Below are 23051 nucleotides of genomic sequence, written 5' to 3'. Positions count from 1 at the left end.
TGGATGGATTATTGTTATGCAACACCCGGAAAAGCAGTGTCACAGTGTGCTGAAATTACACAGTTGCATGAAAATGCAGACTTAAAAGTTGGTTTTTTTTGGTCAAAGTTGATAGGCATATAGCGGGACTCCTTCTTGTGACCGAATTCAAGTCAACCCTTAGATTATTCAGAGAGAACCAAAATTGCTCTGCTGAATGGACGATATGATGCAATAATTTTGGACACTCGACAATAGCCCCAAATGAACTGTGGATTTTGTCCCTTAAATGAAAGTTGACACCAAGTGTAGCTGCGCTCTTCCGAGGCTTCTGAGAGTATTAAGCACCAATATATGTCCCACTCCTCACCATAAATAACTTCTGCTGGATTGGAACATGTCTACAGACTACCAGGAAGGACCACGTTACAGTCAAGTGCAGGGACTTACACAAGGCTGCATAAGTCGTTCAACTTGAACGAGACGGACGTGAGATTCAAATTAGCTATGTTTTCATTGTCAAGTGCAGAACCAGAGTTGAAAAGAAGGAACATTAAAAAAAGAGTTATTTTCCACATGGCAAATTTGAGAACAACCTTTGTAAAGATTTCTAAAGTAACATTTTAACATTCTTAAGTGCCACCAAGTGACGATAAAATCTTACTGCTGTGAATGCTTGCTTGACGTAACTTAAGGTGTACTTTCATTCATCTTCTTGTCTTCTTGTTCTTCTTGCAAACTCCTTTTTGAGGTCTGGTCCTTTGAGAATAAAAGCCACAAAAACAATACAAAGCATATAATATCCCAATGTCTCATTTAAGGCAGGGGTGTAGCTCGTCATTTGGGGGCCCAAGGCAACCACTGTCAAGGGGCCCTCCACATCCACATGTAACTAAATACATTTCCTCAAGTACTGTACTTTGGTTCATTTTGGCAAAAGTGGAGTGCGTAATTTAACATGTTTTTAAGCATGTGAATTAAGATTAAAGTGGTAATTATTGCTTTGAATCGAAGAAAACTTGACTAATCCGTTTTTCTGAGATGTTTGGGGACCCCAACCCCTTTGTTTGTTTTAAGGTCATGGTTATACTCTGAACTTCTGCAAGACTTTAGATTATAGTATATATATTTTTCCCAAAATTCCTTATCAAAATGTAAGACTTTTTCTTTTTTTTTAATTGTGCCATTGTAATTTTTCCGCTTGTGTTTTTGCGTTTTAAATGAGTCCTAGGACTCACAGGCAACTCGATGGTAAAAGACATCTTTGTTTTGGTCCTAAATGCCATACCCAGAGGTCTGCGTGTTTTCCTAAAAATGTAAAAAGCATAAAAATCCCAGGTTACTAAACGAGTGTCCCTGAAAGACTCTTTCTTTTTCTCTCTTGCTCGCCGTTCACCTCTCGTCCCGCCAGCCTCGCAGTCTCCAACCTTTTCCTGCCCGCTCCAGCAGCAATGGGGGCTTTCTCTTGTTTCCTGGTGCCGCTGCTGCTGGATAAACACACAAGCTGCCCCTCATATAAAGGCTCAATTCTTCTCCATCATGGTTAAATATGGATACAAAGAGAAACTTGTATGATAATTTCTGGCATATGGTGGCGGGGGTTGCCTTTTGAGGGGGGAGGATTGTGTGCATAAGAGGTTGGGGGCACAGGACAGACAGACGTGTGCCTTGTTCTGATTCTTGTCTAAGATTTCGAGGGTTTTCTTTTATGAAAGAGCGGGTCAATTTCATCTGACAGCGTGACTGACTGCAAAAGTGAGATGTGACAAACGACTGGCTGCCTGAAGTTGCGTGCTGGCATTCTAAGCATTGGCAGGGCCTGTTGCACCATAAAGCACCGCTGTCAAGGAACTTGGTGGCATGTGGAAACACACACAGCAGCCGGGGATTAAACCAAAATACATACTTGGAGGAGATCACTTCTTTGCAATGGAGGGCATGCCATTGAGGTTCAACTTTGATTTGAAGAGACAGTCATGGAAAAGGAGACCGAATCTGGCCCTTGGCTCGGGACATGCCAGACGTGTCACAGATAGTCTGGATGATGCCGATGGCCCGCAGATAGCCTGGAGATCGCCTTACTGTCCTGCTGCCATCAGCAGTACGAGTGCACGCAGTACATGATGTCACCCTCTGTGGCCGCAACGGGCTCCAGTAACAAAGAGAGTTGCCGCTGGGTTTAAAACACTTGTGGGAGTTCCAGGTATATTCAGATTAGAATGTACTAGGGAGGATCTCGATAATTCATTTAGTGATTAGAACTCGGACTACTTTTAATTGATGGTTGATCTTGACTGGCAGTTAGCAACATCTGCCTCACAGTCGAAAGGTTCTGGGTTGAAATCTTGGTTCAGGCCCTCCTGTGTTGAGTTTACATGTTCTCTCCATGTTTCTCTGGACACTCTGGCTTCCTTCCAAAACATGCATGTTGGGTTCGTTGAAGATTTTTGCCCAAAGTCAGCTGGGCTAGGCTCCGGCTCACCCATGACCATAATGAGGACAAGTGTTATAGAGCATGGATGGATGGATGTTGAGGTAAAATGGAACATTCAGCGAGTTCCTAGCATCGCAATACAAATCATAATGGAAAAAAAAAAAAAAAACACTGAATTCACAGTTCATTTTCCCTGTACGACATCAAGAAATCCGGTGCTGAGGATGGACTCTTATCAACAACAACGTTAGGTATACTTGTACAATCTTACGAGATCCAAATACAAGAGATACGTCAAAAAAGAAAATTCAAAAGGCCAAGCAAGCAAGATTTTGCTTCCTGTTGCAAGCTTTGGATATGCCGCCGCGCTGATAAAGTGATAATAGAAATGGAACCATTAAGGTACTGTCATGACTTTGCAAAGAAAATCACTGATGCACTTTTAAAGACATTTATCCGAACATTCAAACACACAAATACAAAATGGCAGATTTGTATCGTGCTTTTCTACCTCAAGGTACACAAAGCCCTTTAACGCTGTGTCATCATTCCGCCTGCTGATGACGTAGCATCAGGAGCAACGGGGGGTTCAGTAGAATTGAGATATTCGCATACGTCTTCATAAGATGCTGTCATGATCTGTGTCTGGGTTGACATTGTACACGTCATTTCCCTTTCCTTTTTTGGGTGGATTATGTTGCGAGCAAGTTAAGACTCCGTTGTGTTCTGGTTCATTCACATTACGTTTGGATCAGACAAGTAGCGCGATATTTTAAGTAGGTGTGGAGTTACTTTAAGCTCCCAAGTGAGGTGCAAAAGATGTACGGATGTAGACCGTCCATGGTAACGAAACTTTCTGTGCATTGTAGCAAAACCGAGCCTTCTCCTGGTACTAACAGGCCAACAATGAATTTCTATTCATAAGGAACGATATAAAACCTAATACATTAGTCTGCTCCTTTTTGCCTAAGGGATAGCTGTGATGACTGGAAGCCCACAGCAGAAGCAATAAAGCAGCTCATTCTTCTGTCTGACAGAGCATAGAGCGCACATTCACTGGGCGCCAGCAGACACAGCCTGCTTCACTTTTCTCTGGTGAGGTACGTATAAAATGATGTTTCTTTTGTACTTTACACAGCTTACCTTACCTTCGAGGATGTGGGAAAACACTGCATTACGTTTAAATCAGGCACTCTGGTTTCTACTTTGACTCACTTCAGTGGAATTGCATTTATTTGAGTAGAAACAGTGCAGCTTGCCTTTTACCAAATGTATGCGTACACCAAAAAGCAACAAATGGCAACTCAAACAACATTTGGAGTATTAGAATTGCAAAACATATTGACTGACATTTATGATGTATAAAATTCACTTTGATACATATAAAACTCCCTTTTCAAGAAATGTGTCACTCACAAGTAGGGATGGGTACTGAAATCAGTGCTTCTTTTTCTGGTCGATACTACGGAGCAGAGGTGGGACCAAGTCATTGCTCTGCAAGTCCCAAGAAAAGTCTCAAGTCTTTGCCCTAAAGTCCCGAGTCAAGTCGCATGGCGAGCCGTTCCATATATTTTTAATATACAATATATCATATTTATATTTAACATGTATATGTTAGGTGGCATGGTGGATGACTGGTTAGTTCTGTAGACCTGAGTTCAAATCCGGCCTCGCCTGTGTGGAGTTTGCATGTTCTCCCTGTTCCTGCGTGGTTGCTCTGGTTTCCTCCCACATCCCGATGAAGATTGTAAAAATTCTATTTTGTATTATCTGATTCCATAAGGGAATAATGGAAGAAGAGGAAACAACCGTGTTGTCATTCAAACACATAAGTAAGCAACAGATAAGAAAACTGGTGAATGGCACAAAGGGGAGCCGCCATTTCTGATTAGGCATGAGTGAATGAGACCTTGTGTCTGTGGTGACCTTGCATCACTTCTACTTGCATGGAAAACTACATCACTCTTGAAAAACACCAGCATGAGCCTTGAAAAACAAACGAACAAACCGAACATGCACTGACATGGAGTAGCGACAGAACGTTGTAAACATCGAGCTGGTGGTTGTTCAACGCCACAATTGTGCTTTGCGTATATACGTGTGTTTGTGTGTGTGTCTTCATCCTGCATGTAAAGGGAGATTAGAAGCCTGTAGGGATGTTGATGTGAGATAATAGCCCTTATGCCAAACTGCACCCGTAAACTGATGTGAGATAATAAAGATGTAAAACCTTCTCAGTACTGCAGGCATGACCGAACAACCTTGAATGAATTCGACATGTGGTCTCCACACAAGCCTTTCTCGTTTATTTGTATTATTTGTGTGTGTGTGTGTGTGTGTGTGTGGTGAGGCCATGTCAACGTTGTTTTGAAAAGTTAAAATCTAGAACACACTTTTCTTAAAAAACACGGACACTAATTTATTACATTAGTGCAGCAGTGGCAAGAGTATTCACACGCTGTACTTAAGAAGTACAAATGTGTTTAAAAAAAAAAAAAAAAAAAAAAAAGACCCCGGTAGAAGTACTGATTCAACTCCTTAAGTTAACGTAAACAAGTACAAACTCTGAAATGTACTAAGTACAAACATTTGGATTGTTAATTTTATAAAATACCCATTTTGATAACTCGACACAACAAAAAAAAGACTTCAGTCATATACTGTATTTGTATGATAAAACCTCGACACAAATTCCCTTTTCCCTTTTTATGATTTTTTTTATCGGGCTCATAGTGAAAAGAAGACTGACTGGCGACCAGTTCAGGGTGTAGTCCGCCGTTCGCCCGGAGTCAGCTGGGATAGGCGACCTTGAACAGGATAAGATTGGTTGAGAATGGAGAGATTTTTGAATGCCCTGAATCGTTCATTTTGCAGATGTATGTGTTATAAGAGCAAGAGAGTTCATATAAGGTCATTTTATTTGGGAGTTTGGCCCAGTTTGACTTCAACACATCGGACACTCACTCCATTTGAGATCCATGGACTGAAGTCGACATGAATAATGACGGGATGTCATTGCTCTGGCTGCTCGACTTACACTATTTACATTTGCGAACTGTTTTCACCTGCCACCAGAGAGTCATGACCGAGGTGTTCCGAGGCCAGTCAGGGTCGGTCCAAGCTCCAAGTTTGCCGCACGCAGAGGCCCCGTAACTCAGCGTGTGTCATGTCGCATCAATGAATACTTAATGGAATAGCTGTTTGCCGCACACTTACACACACGTCCACAGACAATACTTTTTTAAATGGTCATATCTATGGGAACGTTTAATTTATTATTTTGAACATGAGGGGAAATTGACTTTTCATTCAAATTGACTATAATAAAGGCCTGCCCATAAGATAATAATACCAAGTTTTCTTGACACTATCAGGTGGTGTTAATTCATATGTTTATTATCGGAGTTTTGGTTTACAGAGGTGGAGAAATGCACCGTATTGTAAAGAGTTGTGTCCAAAAGGGGTTAAACTGTTCATTGATTAGACTTTACTCCTCCGCATCGGCGTTAAAAGCTTGAAGTCGACGAATCACTAATCACGTTTTGGCGCATTAACAGAGATGTTTGTGGATGAGATTAGCAGTTAGCCTCACTTGCTGTGGCTATTTTAATCGCCGCTAGTCTCAAAATATTCATACCGCACTGGAAGTAAAGCTCCATCTTCATCACCAAAATATTACGTCCAATAATGTGTATATACATATAAAAAAAATTGGTTTTATATAGAGCTTTGCTAAATAAGCAAAGATGCAAATACACTATTTCCAACTAAAATAGAAACACCTTTGTCTTTATAACATCCTGATGAATAACTTCCTGTTCCGTGCCAAGTTCAAATTTGTGAACAAATCACATTTACTTAATAACTATAATACACTGTACTGCGTAATTGCTTGATGGATTGCTTTTAGCGTGTTTAAAAAATTCAAATCGAAGAATGTTAAAGTGGCCCTTGTATTCGTAGATGTTGTAGGGTTATCATAGGTTTGGATTTTGCATTAGAGTTAGTTTTTATTTCGTTTTGACTTTTATTTTTCAAAATAAGTTAGTTTTAATTAGTTGTTAGAGCAGGTTTGTTTGTGTTAATTTTTTTCAAAATTGCTTAATTTCAGTTTTTATTCGTTTTGGTATTAGTTTTAGATTTTTTAATCAGGGTATTTGTGAAGTGTGAGGGGGAAACAAAGGTCACAATAAGTATTGTGTATTAAAAACTCAACAAACAAAAAATACAATTTCAACCTTTCAAACGTGCAACTCTTATGTATTTATCCAAAATAAATACATTTAAAATCAACACTGAAAGCTCATGTACGAAATAAATCGACAAAGACGTAAGGGAAGGACATTTTCGCGATAATTAAAGTTAGTTTTAGTTAGTTTTGCAAACGTAAAAAGCTGTTTTACTTAGTTATGTTTTTTTTTTTTTTTTTTTTAAACATTCCGTCTTTATTTTATTTCATTAACGAAAATGGTTTTTTTTCAGTTTGAGTTATTTCGTTCGTTTTCGTTTACTATAATAACCTAAGCCCCCCCCCCTGGGAAGAAAGTTCGGACGCCACTGCCATCCACGCTACTGGCCGACATTACAAGTTGTCTTGAAGAAATCCATTGAAATTAGGTCTGTGATTTACACATAAATATATCGATTTAGCAACAGGGTTCCGGTTAATAGCAAACAGATGTACTATATTCATAGTTTGTGAACTTCTTTCATTTCTTCCATCCTAAAATAAAACACAATGTGTATTCAGGTGAGGATCCAGTTGAAGCCTAAGGCAGATAGGACCCCTGCTGTCACTTCCTTTTGGAAAGTTGGAAGAATTGAATGTTCCCGGAGTCTCAAGGCCCAGAGCCATGCTTCATTAATAGCAACAGGAACACTTGGCTTATTAAGTTTCATGTATTTAGTCACAGGGAAGTCAGATGGGAATCAACTACAGCGCTTTTCACATCCTCACTTGGTGTTGTGTCAGTGTGTAGGTCCACATAACGGAGACAATTTCTGGAAAGTCAACCGTTTACTAAACATGGCGCCACACGATATTCAGCATTGGGCATTTGAGCACATACTGCCTGCTGGTTATAAACCCCACAATGCTTTGCGTTTCAGTATACAGTATTACGGTAGCCTGAATAACACAAAATACGTAATACTTGGCCATTGAAATAACAACACCGAGCTGTTTTGTAAATTGTGGCATCCCGGGAAGATGTATTTTTGGGGTGCATGCATAGCTAGCTCGCTAACTGTACGCTGTTGCAGGGGTGACTCGTGCTGCATGCCAAGTGCGTCAAAAGGCGCCCTTTTAGCCGTGCCAAGAACATTTGGAAAACTGACGACTATATAGTTCTCAGTCTTTGCACTTTTTAAAAGCAATTATCTTCAAATGTATAATATTTAGAAACAAATCTCTGAATTCACCTTACAGGGCCTTTAAAAAAAAACTATATAAAACAATTAGATTTTGTAGTGAGCCATACACCTTCATGTCGTTCTCACAAAAATCAGCTTCATCATGACCTTTTTTAGCATGATATACCTCCAGTGCAACTTTTATAACGATCGCTTTGCTCGAGGATTTTTGACCCTTTAAGGTTTCCATTGCTCTTGCTCATGCTTGGCAAAATCCAAGTAAGTTAAATAAGTCTGACGCGGTTCATGAAGCAACAGAATAAACCTGTATTGAGTCATAGTCGCGGATGACGTCACTGGTTCCCCAGGCACTGGAAAGCTGCCCACTTCTCCGCTCCTGCACAATAGCCTGCGCTAGTGTGCTGTCAGGGCAGATTGCAAGTCGCAGTGCACATAAAAGAATATGCTCATGCCAAACAGGGTGACTCCTCTAAACCTTGATACAGAGCGAGCCTGATGAGTTCATCCTTCATTGATGCGACCCCTGCAGCACATGTGGTCACCGCCACTGCAAAACACATTTATAAAGGGATTATCTGGATGATCTGTGATAATATGCTCAACAGTTTTTCCACATGCTGCTGCCATGGCCACAAGGGCACCAGAGGGAGCGCAAAAAAAAAAAAAAAAAAAAAGCAAGAAAGCAGAGCAAGGGAGTGAGCCAGATGGACACAAATAGAAACGCTCGAAGCGAAATACAGAAAGTGGTGGCACAAGTGACAGACTGAAAGATGGCGGAGAGTTGGAGTGAGGCACGGAGGGAAACAAAGAACATATTGTCAGTACTGGGCGCTAATCGTCTCCTCTTAGGCTGCCAGAGACAACAGGTGAGAGCAGTTTGGCTCCCTGCAGGCTCCATGAAGTACGGTCGATGTGTGTGAGTGAGTGTGTAGGTGTGTGCGTGTGTATGTGTGTGCGCCAGGGCTCGGGGACCATAGGAGACGTCTGCCAATGCCAACTCAAACGGCAAATGAGGAGTGAGGGCCACTCCATCAGAGGGTTCTTTGCAGAGATGCCAAGGTCCGGTCGCGCGCGAGCGCGTGTGTGTGTGTGTGTGTGTGTGCGTTCAGTGTAAGAGATCATATTTACAGATCTTCAGAGAAATGTTCCATCTCCTCACACCAAGCAGCAGTAATGGCGAGTGTACTTAACGCAAAAAAAAACAACACAGGGGTCAATGCACCGAATGGGGGTGGGGGGGTGGGGAAAGACACACTTTGATGTTAACAAGAGTGTGTGTGCTGATTATGTTCACAATCCGATAAAAGCATGTGACCTGCAGCAGCTGCGTATAGAACTCTCACCTATTGGAGGACACAGGGGGGAGATAAAGGTAGAAATGTGCATAGAGCATGCTAAAAGAAATAAAGCGGAAATTTTTCTCTCATTTCCAAACAAATGTAATAATAAAGTCCATTTTTCCAAGTTCAAACTTTTGCACTTGTAAAACCTGTATTAAGGTACTACATTTGGATTTTATTTAGAAACATTTCACTGTTTATTTTATTATTTTGTACTTTATTTTAACTCAACATGGTACACATTTAATAATGTACCAAATATTTGATTGTGTTGTTTAAAAATAAAATAGATTGCATTCCATGGAAAAAAAAAAAGTTATATAACCAAACAGTTCAAAATAATGAATTTTGGAGCTGTAATTGCGTTACCACAGTACTGTGAAACCACCACATTTTTGTTCAAGGTTATCATAGCATTAAAATCTGATACTTGCCCATGCCTAATAAAGACAAAGAAGGCATTAATGCCATCTGTTGGGCATAAAGGATAATGCTGAAAACAACGCGAACAACAAAGCCATGAGCTTTTCTTAATTGTGTGTGCCTTCCTTTGTGCCGAAAACGCAAAGAAAAAGACAAGCACATATTGCTACACAACTTGGGGTTCACCAAGTTTGCGTTGGGCTCGGAGTTTTTCGATTTTTCCTTTCATCCACACGAGCTAACCGTACCTGTTCGATTAGAACAGGTGACGCGGACGCTAGCTCTGGTGCATTAGGCTTGAAATGCTTTGACGAAGTCTTTGTTGCATCAATTGCGCACATATATGCTCATCTCTACGCTTCCATCGGGCTCAAAAAAAAAAAAAATAAGACAATGCATCGCGTGTATCGGTGTTATTATGTTCAAGGAATTAGGGCACTGGAAAATATTCTCTGCCGCTTGAGTGCAGAAATGGAAAAATGCGATTAAATGCATATTTTTGGGTGAAGAGCAAAGAGTCACAACAGCATCAACAACGGAGTCGTGTATTGCCGTGGTATCCCCGGCAATCAGTTACGACGACGTTTGGAAGTGCTCTCCGAATGCAGATCCAGTTCTAAAAATAGCTCAGGTGACCCAACAGATGACCATCAGTCGGAAGATCATAGGAGCAGACAAATTTAGCAAGATTAACAGCCTCTTTTTTTGGAAGTCGAACTGTAACCGAACACCCCGATACGCCCATAAATAACCTCTGGAACAAGTGTGTACAACTGCAGTCAATTGGATACGCGCAAACGGGCCTTTTACAGGTTGCGCATCCAAGAACATTTTTCTATTCAGCTTTTTGTGCTTCTGAGATGGTTCCCGAGAAATTGAGCAAAGAAGTGGAAAAGTAGAAAATGTGACGGTTTTGAAGGGCAAAAGAGGTCAACATCCGAGAAGAACAAATCGTGGTAGAGTCACAATAGGCTATGCCGAGAAACATCTGGGGACTGCGTGTGTGTCTGTGTCTTGTGTGTGTATTTATCTTGGCATTCGAGCGAGGGCAAAAACTCATGGGCCTCATCCTCATGATGGTCACAAGATACAGCTCAGCCCTTTAATCCTCCGTATTTATATTCAGTTATTTTATTGATTTAGTCACATCAGACCAGAATAAAAGCCGATAAGGTTACAGAGCTATTAGATTTGTTCCTGGTGAAAACATTCTATGTGTTATGGCCTCTGCGATACTCAAGCAGAAACTTGAGCAATGTTGGATTTGAAATGCTGAGAGATATGAGCCTGTTTGTCAAAACATGATGAAATACCTCTGAGGACACACTCCATCAAACAAACACTCTGGTGTGCCAACATCAGCACAGACTCATTTTTGACTCCCTCTTAAACACATAAACACATAATATACATGATATAATGACCGATACACAGCTTTGGCAACTGCCGTATTTATGGTATACTGTATGTAGTCATTGGACATTACATTGGACGGAGTTAGGTTATCTGTCACTATTTGGGTTTTGAGTCCCGCTTTTGACTCCCAAAAAAAATTGCAACAAGTTGGAGAGAATGTGGGAATGTGTTATGGCTCGGAGAATCCAACCGTTGAACTTTTTGGTCATTATTGGGGGCTATTTTTTATTTTTTTTTCTTCAGCTGGAAGTGGTGCTTTAGTCAAGGCGAAGGGACTTTGGAACATGAAAATACGGTAGCAGTCAAGTTTGGCACAAAACCGTCGAGCATCTGTTAGAAAGCTAAAGATGAAGAAGGATTTCACTTTGGAGCATCACGATGACCCGAAGCGAAGATCCAAATCAAACCAAAAATGGCTTCACCGGAAGAAGATTCTGTTTTGAAATGCCCCAGCCAGGTCAACGGGGCAGATTTGGAGTGCTTACCATAGCGACGAAATCCTCGACCAAGGACCCCTTATACATTACCAGTCAAAGGTTTGAACGAAGTTTCGCATTCAAGGCATGAAAAAGTGCATTCAAAGTTCGGACGAGTACAGCATAGTGCTATCAGTACTGTTGAATGTGTATCTGTTGTTTCAGCAGACACCAGCACCAAGTCAGTCAACAGTCACAAAGTCTGAGGATGAAGTGATGACCCCGTGAGCCTTACTTAAACTGAATAATGCACCTGCAAAATGATTACGTCCACAATATCTTTAAAACCTTACCTCCCCTAGCTGCTTGCGTGACATCACCTGACTGTTGTCAGCTGCCACAGAGTATTTATGGAAAGAAGAAAATGTACTTTTACTCCGTTACAATAGTCTACATGCTGCTTGCTACTTTTATTGCAATAATTGCATGCGCAATCTATTTTTAGACTTTTGTTTTTTACTTCCGCATCAGGCGCCGCGGCTCCAATCCACAGTGACGTTTGGCTCAAGTTCACCAATCAAACGGCAGAAGAAAGTCACATGTCTGCGCACAAAAGTCTACTATTGGGCTCTGCGGGCCAATCAAAGTGAGTCGTGACAGCTGCGCCTGCCTTTGGTGGATAAAGCAAATAATGTTTCTGGAAAGCCTTATGCAAGTGTTGTTGTTTTTTATTTGATAAAGATTGTATTTATTATGATTTAGGTTAAGTGATATTGTTCAGCAATATCTAAATTTGAACATTCTTATTTCATTTAGTTATATATTATTTATTTTCAGTTGACATTCCTGCTCTGATTTAAAAAATAAATCAGACGTTACTCACTAGTTACTCAGTACTTTGGTAGTTTTTTTTTTTCCACTGAGTACTTTTTTACTCTTACGCAAGTAATTATTTCAAGGAGTACTTTTTACTTTTACTTGGGTCGTATGATTCTAAAGTAACACTACTCTTGTTCGAATACAATATTTGGCTCCTCTACCCACCTCGGGATCACAGTGGGAGCGCGGAATCTCACTTGCTTCGTGCTGAACACTGCTGTCAGTAGCGCACATGCACGATCGCCTGTGCAGTTCAATCTGCTTGTATCTCAACACAACATTTGAAGTGAAGAGTTGTACCCCGGTTCAGGGGTTAAACCACTAACCTCGACCTCAAGCCAGCCGGGATAGTCTCCAGTTTACCCGAGACCGTATTGAGGACTGAAGGACCATAGAAAATGGATGGATGGACATGCTGTAAGTGAATACGGTGACATATTGACAGATTGGAAGTGGCAAGGAGAGCGCACACTAATAAGAGAGTACTTGGACAAGCTCCAGACTGTCACTCTTGAATCACTAACAAAGAATGCGAAAAGCACCAGCTAATTCAATCAAAGTTGAGACACTCCAAGAAACCGAAATACCAGCCTGAAGCTTGTATTTCGGTTTTTGCCTTATTGTCATCCAGTGAATCGATTGCTTTAAGAGCACTTCTCCGGAGACACACACAAACATACACACACACACACGTTTGTACTGTAATCAAAGTACATGAACATATGCACCACAGAAGAAGGATTGTAAAAGTGCTTCCCTGCTGCGTTAGCCCCGATCGCTGTACCTTCTCCCCGCGTTTGAAGTACTGATCTCCAATCAGCCTCCAGCGCAGGGCAAAAAGGAACATCAGGCAGCTTTAAACGGCTCCAGCTGACTCAGGTTTCAGGATGCTGTGACTTCTTGAACTTAGAGCTGTTTCCTTGGGGTTTTTTCAACTTGTGGGGGAGAACTTTATTTCGGGTGACAGGTGAGCAGAAAGCAGAGGTTAGATGTGTTGGGAAAGGGTGCCAATTGAAATACTTCAAGTTCATTGATTGCCAATTTGACTTTGTTTTTATTTTTTTCAATACACGTGAAGCTGTAGGAATAAACTTGATTGTTCACAATAGGAATGCATTTTGCAAAATAAAACAAAAATCCTGTTTAGTACGTAATAGATAGCTAGATTGATAACTCTAAAGCTACTAGGCCTATAATGGAAAATTGATGTATTGAAACACTTTTCTGTGTACAGCACTGTGTAGTCATACTGTAAACATGTACCAAATGAAAAAAAGCAAATAGCTGTTTTCCTCTGAATCTTTCTCCGTGATCAAGTGTGATCAATTAATTGAAATTAAATTAAAAATCTATTTAATTTGAGTTTCACTTTTGCTACCTGTGCTTACCATTATGCAACACACGGGCATCAGAGTGCAAAACGTGTTTTAGTGGGTTAAAATATGTTTTCAGGTTGTGTCTAACTAGGTGAAAAGTGCTTAAGGTTCTACCAAAATGTTGACCAATCAACAAGTGGATTCTGGTCACTGAGCATTTGGTTCAAACAACAGAGCTTTGTGTTTTAGCTATTGAGAAATACTCTAATCAGCATTTGTGTATCATATCAATTCCATTCAGGTGGAGACAAAAAAAAAAAAGTCATCTGTGTTAAAAAAAAAAAAATGTTGCACTTTCCCAATTCTAAAAGAACACTGTCGCCATAGTTACTTTACAAGCCTTATGAGTAAAAAGAGGAATCACTTTTCACCACAAAGCGCTTTCTCCTTGAAAAATATGGTTTACGGAAAGTGTCCCGGAAATGACGGCAAGTCTGAGAAATGGCCCCAAAGTGATGTGTGTGTGAGAGCTAGGCGCACACACTCGCACAAACACACACACAGTGCCCAGCCGGAATTCACTTATTTGTGGAAACGTGAGGAATTCAAGCGATGAAGCAGAGCAAATTGAACGTTAACCAAAAATAAACACTTCCTGTGCAGAGGTGGGAGTCACCCTTCTACCACAACAACGTTCATATGACTTCCTTCCAAGTCTTAATTTGAGTTTTCATTCTTGTAGGTTAACCTTGACCTCCGCTGGCCCTACTTTCTCCGTTGTGGTGAAAACAGAAACATTTCCCTCAACTGAACGTCCCTCCTGCATGCCTGGCTCTCACTTTCCCCGCAGTCAGTGACCTCTCGGTCTCGACCCAACGATGTTTTCCGACCTCCGACGCCTTCACAGACCTGCCATCGTGCATTTGGTCAGCCACTTTCCATGTTTATCTTTATGAGATGAGCATGCGCACGCAGCAACGTTACAAGTAAAACATCACACCCTGGTAACATTAAAATGTAATATTACGTTAAATAGGCAGACGTCCTTTAAGACATGTTTTCATACCAGAGGACTGCACATGCAAAAGCAATGTGTGTTATTTGAACATACTGTACACACACACACATAAGCACAGTATTTATATCAAAACAAGGCATCAACATGGTATTAGATAAAAGGAAAGGAATACACATTTAGGATTTAAAGTGCCAATACATTGCTGACCTTAACCTGTTTATTATCTGTCGTAGGGTTGTTGTGTGGATGGAGCTGGAGAACAATAAGGAGATGGAATCATTTGGCATGTTTTTTCCTCCTTTTACAGTACACCTATCACTAATTAAAGCAGAAAAGGTCAGCGTTTATAACTTGAAATTATATGAGGAATGACTTTCACGGGTGTCTGGCGGCATCTGGTGGTTTAATTCTGTTACTACACCCCACGCGTGCTAGTTTACAGTAAAGAAAACCTTCATCGCGATTATACAGGCATACAGAATTAGGCTATCAAGTAACTTGTTAAGCAACACAGTAAATAAAATCAAGAAAGTGATATAATGGAAACAGTGCAATGTTTAGATTGTTCAATACGTTGACACACTGCACAAGAAGGCACGGTCAGTTCCCATTGTACTGAGTTAAGCCTACATAATTTTCATTTATGTCATAGTTAAGTCCTAGAAGTGTAATTGTGACTTTACTACTGCATTAGCATGGGTTGGTGACAGACTACGCCATGTTTCCACTTGAAATTCGGAACTCTGCTGTAAACCAACCTGTATGAATGTGCAGTTACTGCAGCAGTAAACCGCAGTTAGCTGCAGAAAAGTACACACAGCATGTTTCCAACAAGGTTTTCATGTGTCTCGAAAAAAAAAAGACACATTTTAACATGCTGAGAGAGGGAAAAAAAAGCATTTAACTGTAGGGACTGGCACAATAATGATTTAAAGAGAAAAGCAACATTGAAGTTGCTATCAAACTCTTTCAATCAAATGAGGATGATTGTAATTTGAATGTTATTAGAGGTACTTATTGTGTACGGATCCTATTTAAGACCAGCAGCATCATTTCAAGTATTCAGGAGAAGTGTAGCTTATCCTGATTGAGGATTAGATGGGATGCTCACAAGATGACGCACGTCTTTGATTTCCATGCCATCACTTGATCACGGCCGTTCCTTTCAGGCCTGTTGAGCTCATCGAACAACCCGCTGTCAATCATCTCCTTCTGCCACGAGACTGGCACGGCGCCCGTGCTGAACTCTTTGAAGAAGGTCTCATCCGTGGCATTCAGTTCAATGTCTCCAACCTCTGACGTGTCGTCGAAGTAGTCTGTGTCTTTGGCATACACCACGTTGGGTTTTGGCACCCAGGGGGGCTCCAACCTCCACGCCTCCAGGTGATGGAAATTCATGTTCTTGAAAAATGGGTGTTTTCGTGGGTCATCACCTCTGGTATGAAAGATAAGATGGATGAGGGCAGGAGAAGTAATGAAACAGAGGTTGGAGCATTAGTTTTGAATGCTTTCACTTTTCGACATGTCAGCAACCTAGAGAATATTATTGTTTTCAGTAGTTTGACTTTTCACACCGAGGTCAATGGCAGCCGCAGAACCCCAACAATCTTCATTGAAAGCCTTGCTTTGTACTTACTGGCACCCAAGGCGATGTGCTGCTTTTTTCTTAAGGAGGCAACAGATGATGTCCTTGGTAGCCGGGTCAAATCTCTTGTGTTGAAACTTGCACAGGTCTTCCATGGTGCGGCGGGTCACCTCACTCTTCTGCACCTTTTCGCGGAAGTCTCGGAAGGGCAGGCGAGCAGCCACCATCTCGTAGATGGTGCAGCCCAGTGCCCACCAGTCCACGGATGTGCTGTAGTACTGCTGCATCAGGATCTCGGGGGCCATGTAACCAGTTGTACCAGCCTGAACACACACACACACACATACTAAGAAAATGGGAAAATCTTGACGAGTCACTTCAGTTGAAACAGTCTGCATTAAACGTAACAAGCTTTTTTTTCCCCACCACTACTGTCATCGGTTGGATCTGGTGAGGCACTGCCATAGTGTATGTATCATTGGCAAAGCAAACATTTAACACCTAACGTTAACAGAAAACACAAACATGGACTCTAAAGTCAGGCTGCTTTTAATAGGCTTCATTTGGGTCACACAGGCCTCCAACAGTGCTCGTCTGTCAGCGCCGGACGAAGAATCATCCATCCATTTTCCGTACCGCTTATCCTCACGAGGGTCGCGGGCGTGCTGGAGCCGATTGGACTATCTATTCCTGGTAACCCTCTTGCACGAAGGCAACGGTGTCAAACGAACTTTTGTTGTGGGCCACATTGTTGGTTCAGTTTCCCTCCGACGACCGGTATGACTGTGAAATCATATAAACATTGAATCGCCTCATCATATCATTACATATACACAACAAATTAATGGATAACTAGTTTTGAAATCAGACGTCAAGGACAATAGTTTGTTCAACTATTTTTCAAGTTCCTGTAAAAAGGGGTTTGTTAACCCCCCAAAAAATGCGTGTAATATCTCAATGTTATTATTTATTAAATATGACTATTGAAAAATGTTACAGATTTTAGCAAGAATTATGGAAGTCCATGCACGTTTTGCTTTTTTGGGCCACATCTGGTTTGACACAGTGCACTAAGGGATGAACACACAACTGCAATAGGCACGTCCTCACAAAGAAAATGCTATGGTAGCTTTTCAGTAAGGTAGTACTCTCGAAGCTATTTCTTTTGTACGCTTTCACTTGACTTTTCTAGCTTGAGAACGTAACTTGAAGTCCAGTACTAAGTCGTACAACAAATGCACCTCTTTGAGTGCAACAGAAATTAACTGCTCCTGTAACCCTACTTCTTAAGAAGCGCAGTAAGAGAACACTCTTAGGTCCTATTCCACAATTTTCTCAAGTGTTAAAAGCAAGCAATTGTGCTGAGTTTTTGTGACTTAACTCATAGTCCTACAATGAACCAAAATGTAATATACGTCAGGTTTTTAGCATTCAAAAGGATACTATAAGGATTTGATTTGATTTTTTTCTTAAAAAGGTCCACTTCTGTTTGCAAATGCTCACATTTTCAGGTTCCAAAATGCAGAATGGAGACACATTTTGCATCTTCCCTGCCCCCTTCCACTTAATATTTGTTGTTTTGGGGTCAACACAACAATACAAAACCACCCCAAACAACTTTACTACAACATAGCACAGCAGAATGTGCTCTGTTATTCAGATAGGCTTTGCTGATGGCATTGGAGCACCCAAAAAAATGTCAAAGCACAGGTCAAGTGATGAGTAGGCCGCCAGACTGACTTTTTGGCAGATCATTTTCCCATTCGGCAGCTCGACGGCCAGTCCGAGGTCTGACAGTCTACAATGGCCGTAAGCATCCAGCAGCACGTTTTCTGGCTTCAAATCGCGATAGACAATGTTCATCGAGTGCAGGTGAAGGATGCCCATGGTCATCTGGGCCGCGTAGTAAACCACACGGTCCATGCGGATACCGCGCTCTCCGAGCTCGTAGATGTGGAACTTGATGTCTCCTCCATTCATCAGGTCCATGACCAGGCACAAGTGGGTGTCGTTATCGTAGGCGTAGGCCAAGTTCACAATGAAAAGACTGTTAACCTTCTCCAGGATCTTCTTCTCCTGAAGGGCCAACCTCTCACCGCCTTTCTTCTTCAAGCATCGCTTATCCAGCTTCTTGCAGGCGTACATCTGTCCTGTCATCTTCACCTGCACTGCACACACCTGCAAAAGTGCAATACAGAACACCTTCATTGAAACCACAATTGCTTACTTCTACCAGGCAACAATGTTGCTTTTAACACCTACCTCACCAAAACCACCTTTCCCCAATGTCCGAAACTCATGAAAGTATTTATCACTAATCTTCTGTCTCTCATACTCCTTCCACTGCAGAAACCTGTAAAAGAATGGGCTCCTCAGGTATTCCGAGAAAGGTTTTCCACGCAGGAAGTCTCTTGTGGCTTCTCTCATCTTGCTCAGTGTGGTCTCATTAACAATGTTGTTTGATAAGCGATTGCATGCTTCCACAGCGTCTCCCTTAAGAAAAGACAGAAAACTCCTGGACTCGGGCCGACAGAATTTAATGAGGTGGTTCCGTCTGGCCTTTGCTTCGGTGTCTTGTTCGGCAAAGCGCCATCCTCCCAGCTCCTCCAGGAACTCGACGGCTGCGGCGTACTGCGGGTTACAGCTGAGGAGAAACTGCCGGAATAACTTCCTGCCAATGGGCTGCTGCTCACAAAGCGACTCGTACTGCTTTCCTTCCGCTTCCTGCAGAACTGAGGAGCTCCTCGGCAGGGGCAGAGTCTGGGAGGTTCTCTCCTTTCGCAGCTCATCGCTGTCCTTCCACTGAGCCCTGAGGTACGCTGTGTTGGCCACCAGCTCCTCCACCAGCAGGTCACTCATACCGGAGGCCCCACCTGTAAAAACCGTGGGGGCCTACTTCACTACCCTGCATGTTCAAACCACCCAGAGAGCACCTGCAAGCATCCCTCCTGTCACAACCCTTCAGGCATTAAAAGTGCCACTATCCTCTAGGATTTGTTGGCACTCAGGGAAAGCAACTTATGTGGTTTGAGCTTAAGAGGCTTTAGTCGGGCCTATTTTTAGGAGATGCAAACTGCCCACGTGCAGTATGTGGGCTGCCACCTGAAGTCACAATTGGCAGGTCCCAACCAAACGTTAGTCCTTCAATACATTTCAAGGAGCTAGTCAGACCATATGTACACCCATCGGCAACATAATGACCAATCATTCAGAGGCTCTTTAATAGTAATTTTAGCGTTAACACAATATTTGAATGCGAATTATTTCGACATCACAATCATACCAATAACCTATTTCTTAGATATTTACATTTGGTAGCGATTTGGTGGTTAGTCATGATTGTTATTGAGACTGTGGGCCTTTGAGAAATAACTTTCCAACCTTTGTATATTCAACACGTATGGCAGAATGAGAAATAAAAGCCATAGTACATAATAGACCCATTTCTTTCTTGAAATATGTTGAACGGCTTAGCATGTTGACCTCCAGTATAGTGAATTGGCTTTACCATGTTTCATAAACACAAAGTGAAGCGGGCTCCTTATTATTCTGTATGTGACCATCAGTGCAAAAGGTTTGGCCATCCTTGCCGCTACAATAAAAAGGCAGCGCACGACTTGAAAGGCACACTTCATAGAGGAAGGAATGCTGGTCTGATTCAGCTGAAGGATATGTTCTAAGTAGGCCATTCAAGTCAATGCAGTGAGTCTGAATCTGGGTCAGTAAAAATCCAATTATATATTAGAAGATAGCATGCTTACATTGCAGTGGGCTAACTTTCTCTGCATTGTACATTTTCGGTCGTTATTGCTAAATTATTTAGTGCCATATTAATAATTATGCTTATAATACCCATTTTAAACATTAATAATACAGCTCTGATACAATCCAAATCAGACTATAGTGGACTACGAAGAAGCGAAATTAATCAGTTTACAGCCATACACAAACCTTTATTCCTGAAAATTAGTCACATATTTGACATGTGGCAAACACCCCCAACAAACAAAAATTGTAAAGCTAACAAATGACCACACACTGCAAAGTGTCATCTCGTTTCTCCTCGTGACTCTTCCGCAAGCCACGAGTCAGAGTGTGTGTGTGGCATCCACCTGCTTGGTTCATTGCCCACCTCTGACACTGGGAATACTGGAACATGCAATCAAATGGCCGAGGAGATTTGTAGAAAGCGGCTCTGCGCGAGGCGTCGCAACGATCACGGCCAGATCTGTGCCCACCCTCGGGTGCATAAAAGGTGACGTCTGTGAATCGCGTCGCCGAGGAGCTGGCCTTATTTGCCGATTCTCTGAACCACCCAGTCCTGCTGGCAGAGGGGACAGCGATTGTTCTGCTTCACCCAAAGGGACATGCAGCAATTATGGAACGAATGGTTACACTCTCCCCAAACAACTGAAACAGAAGAAAAGGGTTGTATATTGAACTAAACAGTAAGGCAGTAATATACAAAGTATTTTAAAACACAATGTAAGCGACTACAGCGGTACCTTGGATTATGAGTGACGTGACTTTTTAGAGATACAGCTGACGCTAAAGTAAATTCATACTTGGGGGGGAGAAAATATTTCTAAAGCACAAATTTTCCAACAATGTAACAATTTTTTTTTTTTTTTAAAGTAAGAATGATGGGCCGCCTGACCAGGGGTGGAACCAGAGGGGAGGCCGGGGTAGCACCGGACCCCCCTGGAATCTGATTGGACCCCCCAGATGCCCCCTCGGATGATTGCCATATCACGGCACCGCATGTCTTGTCGAAAGGAGCTGTTTGCATTTTGAAATCAGTGACGCCTTTTGACATCTCATGGCGTCTCCAGATGACCTGTGTCAGCTTCCGACAGCCACTCCACATTAACTTGTACATTTCATTCGGGTTGCTGCTTATATTGACGTGTTTCTCCAATGATTTTAGAGGAACAAAACTTGCAGACAATCGGCCAGATAGACGTTTCATGCTCTGTTGGTTGAAATGAAATATAACGTGAAGGAGGGGCGGGGGGGATTATTAAAGTTTTGCCCTTTGTCATGTCTCTAAACTGTTGGTATACTGATATTTCTTAAAGGCTTTAATAATGAGACCACTACAGTGTCAAAAGTGTTGCTGTTTCATTTTTTTTTCTTCTTCAATGCAGCATCTTATTTCATGCATAACGTACTGCACAACAGGCTAGCGAAAAACACTTTTAAGACAAACTAGTTTTCAAAGAAAACTTCAGGAGTTGAGGGCATCACAAAACTGCTGTTAATGAGCTTCACAAGTGTAACTTGCTTAAAAAGCATAAATACTGGAATTTAAGTTAATCCTACCTTTATATTTCAGTTTTGATTTCTGAAATTTACCAGTATCTCCAATTTAGCATGTTTAAAATAGGTATAGCCTACCTGTAATACAAGTGAATTCTGCCTTTTTGCTGAAGTATTTTGTCTGTTTTATTGTATTATTTGATTCAAGAAGTCTGCCTTTTTCAAATACAAAAAAAAGAAGTCTGCCTTTTTCTTAATAAAAAGTGTGCCTTTTTATTTCATATTTCATGTCATGTTTGTTCATGTTTCATATATATATCAACTGTTTTCGTGTTTTCAACTGTGCATAAAGGCTTTTGTATTACTGGGATATTTTTTTGTGAAATAAATTTGAGTTGCTAAAGAATGTCAAAAATGTCGGTTGAGACTTAATGACTAAGTTACATTTTGGCTCGTGAGGCAAAACCAGTTGGGACCCACTTTGTAGCTGAACGTTTGAATATGAAATTTACATCTACAGTGGTGGCGGCACGGTTGGTTCAATCCCCGACCCCGCCTGTGTGGAGTTTGCATGTTCTCCCCTGTGAGTGGGTAATTCTTTGTGTTTGTGTTTGTGTGTGTGTGTGTGTGTGTGTGTGTATAACTGTGTGAGCGGGTTACGCTGTGATTGAAAATTTGTTGAAGTGTGCGCATTGTGTTGTAAATATTAATAAACTTTAATTTATGCGCACAAACCTCATCTTCTGTGTGCTTAGTATGTAGATTGCAACATTTAGAGACTGATTGCAATTCATTGGTCGAGGAACAATTCATTGTCATAGTCTGTGGACCCCCTGAAATAGCCTTGGCCACCCCAAGGATAAAAGTATTCCTCCGCCACTGTGCCTGACTACTTCTCTGCACACCGAAACATTCAAATGTCAGAAAACGTTTGTATGAAAACCCCTTTTCCTATGCCATAACGCTAAATAATAATTAAATGCCAAACAGAAAGTACGGCGGTAACTGAGCATGTCTTTGTGTGCCGCGTTAAGCCATGTTCCTATGCCGAGCGCCTAAACCCGAACTCAAACTGTCGTATGTCGGGAGCGTAAATCGAGGACCCCCCCTGTATAGCTTCCGCTCGGCTAAGTCGCGATAGCTGCGAAGCGGCTAAACATAAACTTATGCATTTCGCAGCTGACGTCATCTTACCAACACAGTCCTCTTGTTTGTTTTCCGCCTGGCATCGGAGGCAAGCATCTGTAAACGGAAAACCGGGGTTACGTTTGACTTAAACAACCGGCCGGCATTTTTTTGTTTGTTTGGAGAGCAGCTGGGCTAGGTTAGCTAGCTTCGACACCACACTCACCCATCACTTGCACCCGGCAAATGGCACAAGTGTCGCATTCGACATCCCAACTCCACATGGCGACGGCGTTCCACTTTTTGAGTGAAAACATCTTGTCGCCCCCCGACTTGGAGCCAGCGGAGGTGTTGTGGGAGAGAACTATCCCGAGCTCGTCGCCGTCATCCATGGTTGCGGCTGCGAACGCCACACAAATGCGCTAACCCTTACCGAGTTAGCTTAGCAGCGTTATCTTAGCCTTAGCCAACCAAAATGGACGGAAAAG

At 41.8% G+C, this 23051-nt stretch overlaps 2 protein-coding genes and 1 long non-coding RNA gene across 4 annotated transcripts; 1 reads left to right on the top strand and 2 right to left on the bottom strand.

The window, feature by feature from the left end:
* Positions 1 to 3384: 3384 nt before the first annotated feature.
* On the top strand, positions 3385 to 16894 carry LOC133482431 (uncharacterized). 2 transcript variants are annotated; one of them, XR_009789786.1, is made up of 4 exons: positions 3385 to 3513; positions 11913 to 12027; positions 14319 to 14502; positions 16756 to 16894. It is a non-coding gene; the product is annotated as an uncharacterized LOC133482431 (long non-coding RNA). The 2 variants fall into 2 exon arrangements; XR_009789785.1 differs by lacking the exon at positions 3385 to 3513 and adding an exon at positions 8321 to 8652.
* Positions 12512 to 19966, bottom strand: grk7b (G protein-coupled receptor kinase 7b). The gene is made up of 4 exons (XM_061782561.1): positions 18442 to 19966; positions 17920 to 18357; positions 16231 to 16502; positions 12512 to 16029 (listed from the first exon to the last, which is right to left on the bottom strand). The coding sequence occupies exons 1-4, from the start codon at positions 19036 to 19038 to the stop codon at positions 15702 to 15704; spliced, it is 1635 nt and encodes a 544-aa protein (XP_061638545.1). The 5' UTR covers positions 19039 to 19966; the 3' UTR covers positions 12512 to 15701.
* A 145-nt stretch (positions 19967 to 20111) lies between these two features.
* rnf7 (ring finger protein 7) lies at positions 20112 to 23051 on the bottom strand. The gene is made up of 3 exons (XM_061782562.1): positions 22790 to 23051; positions 22633 to 22680; positions 20112 to 20589 (listed from the first exon to the last, which is right to left on the bottom strand). Exons 1-3 carry the CDS (start codon positions 22953 to 22955, stop codon positions 20471 to 20473), a joined length of 333 nt encoding a protein of 110 aa, XP_061638546.1. The 5' UTR covers positions 22956 to 23051; the 3' UTR covers positions 20112 to 20470.

Source organism: Phyllopteryx taeniolatus, chromosome 8 (assembly GCF_024500385.1).
Source record: "Phyllopteryx taeniolatus isolate TA_2022b chromosome 8, UOR_Ptae_1.2, whole genome shotgun sequence".
NCBI classification, from domain to species: Eukaryota; Metazoa; Chordata; class Actinopteri; order Syngnathiformes; family Syngnathidae; genus Phyllopteryx; species Phyllopteryx taeniolatus.
Note: the sequence above shows the minus strand (reverse complement) of the source record. Positions and strands in the feature narration are given on the sequence as shown.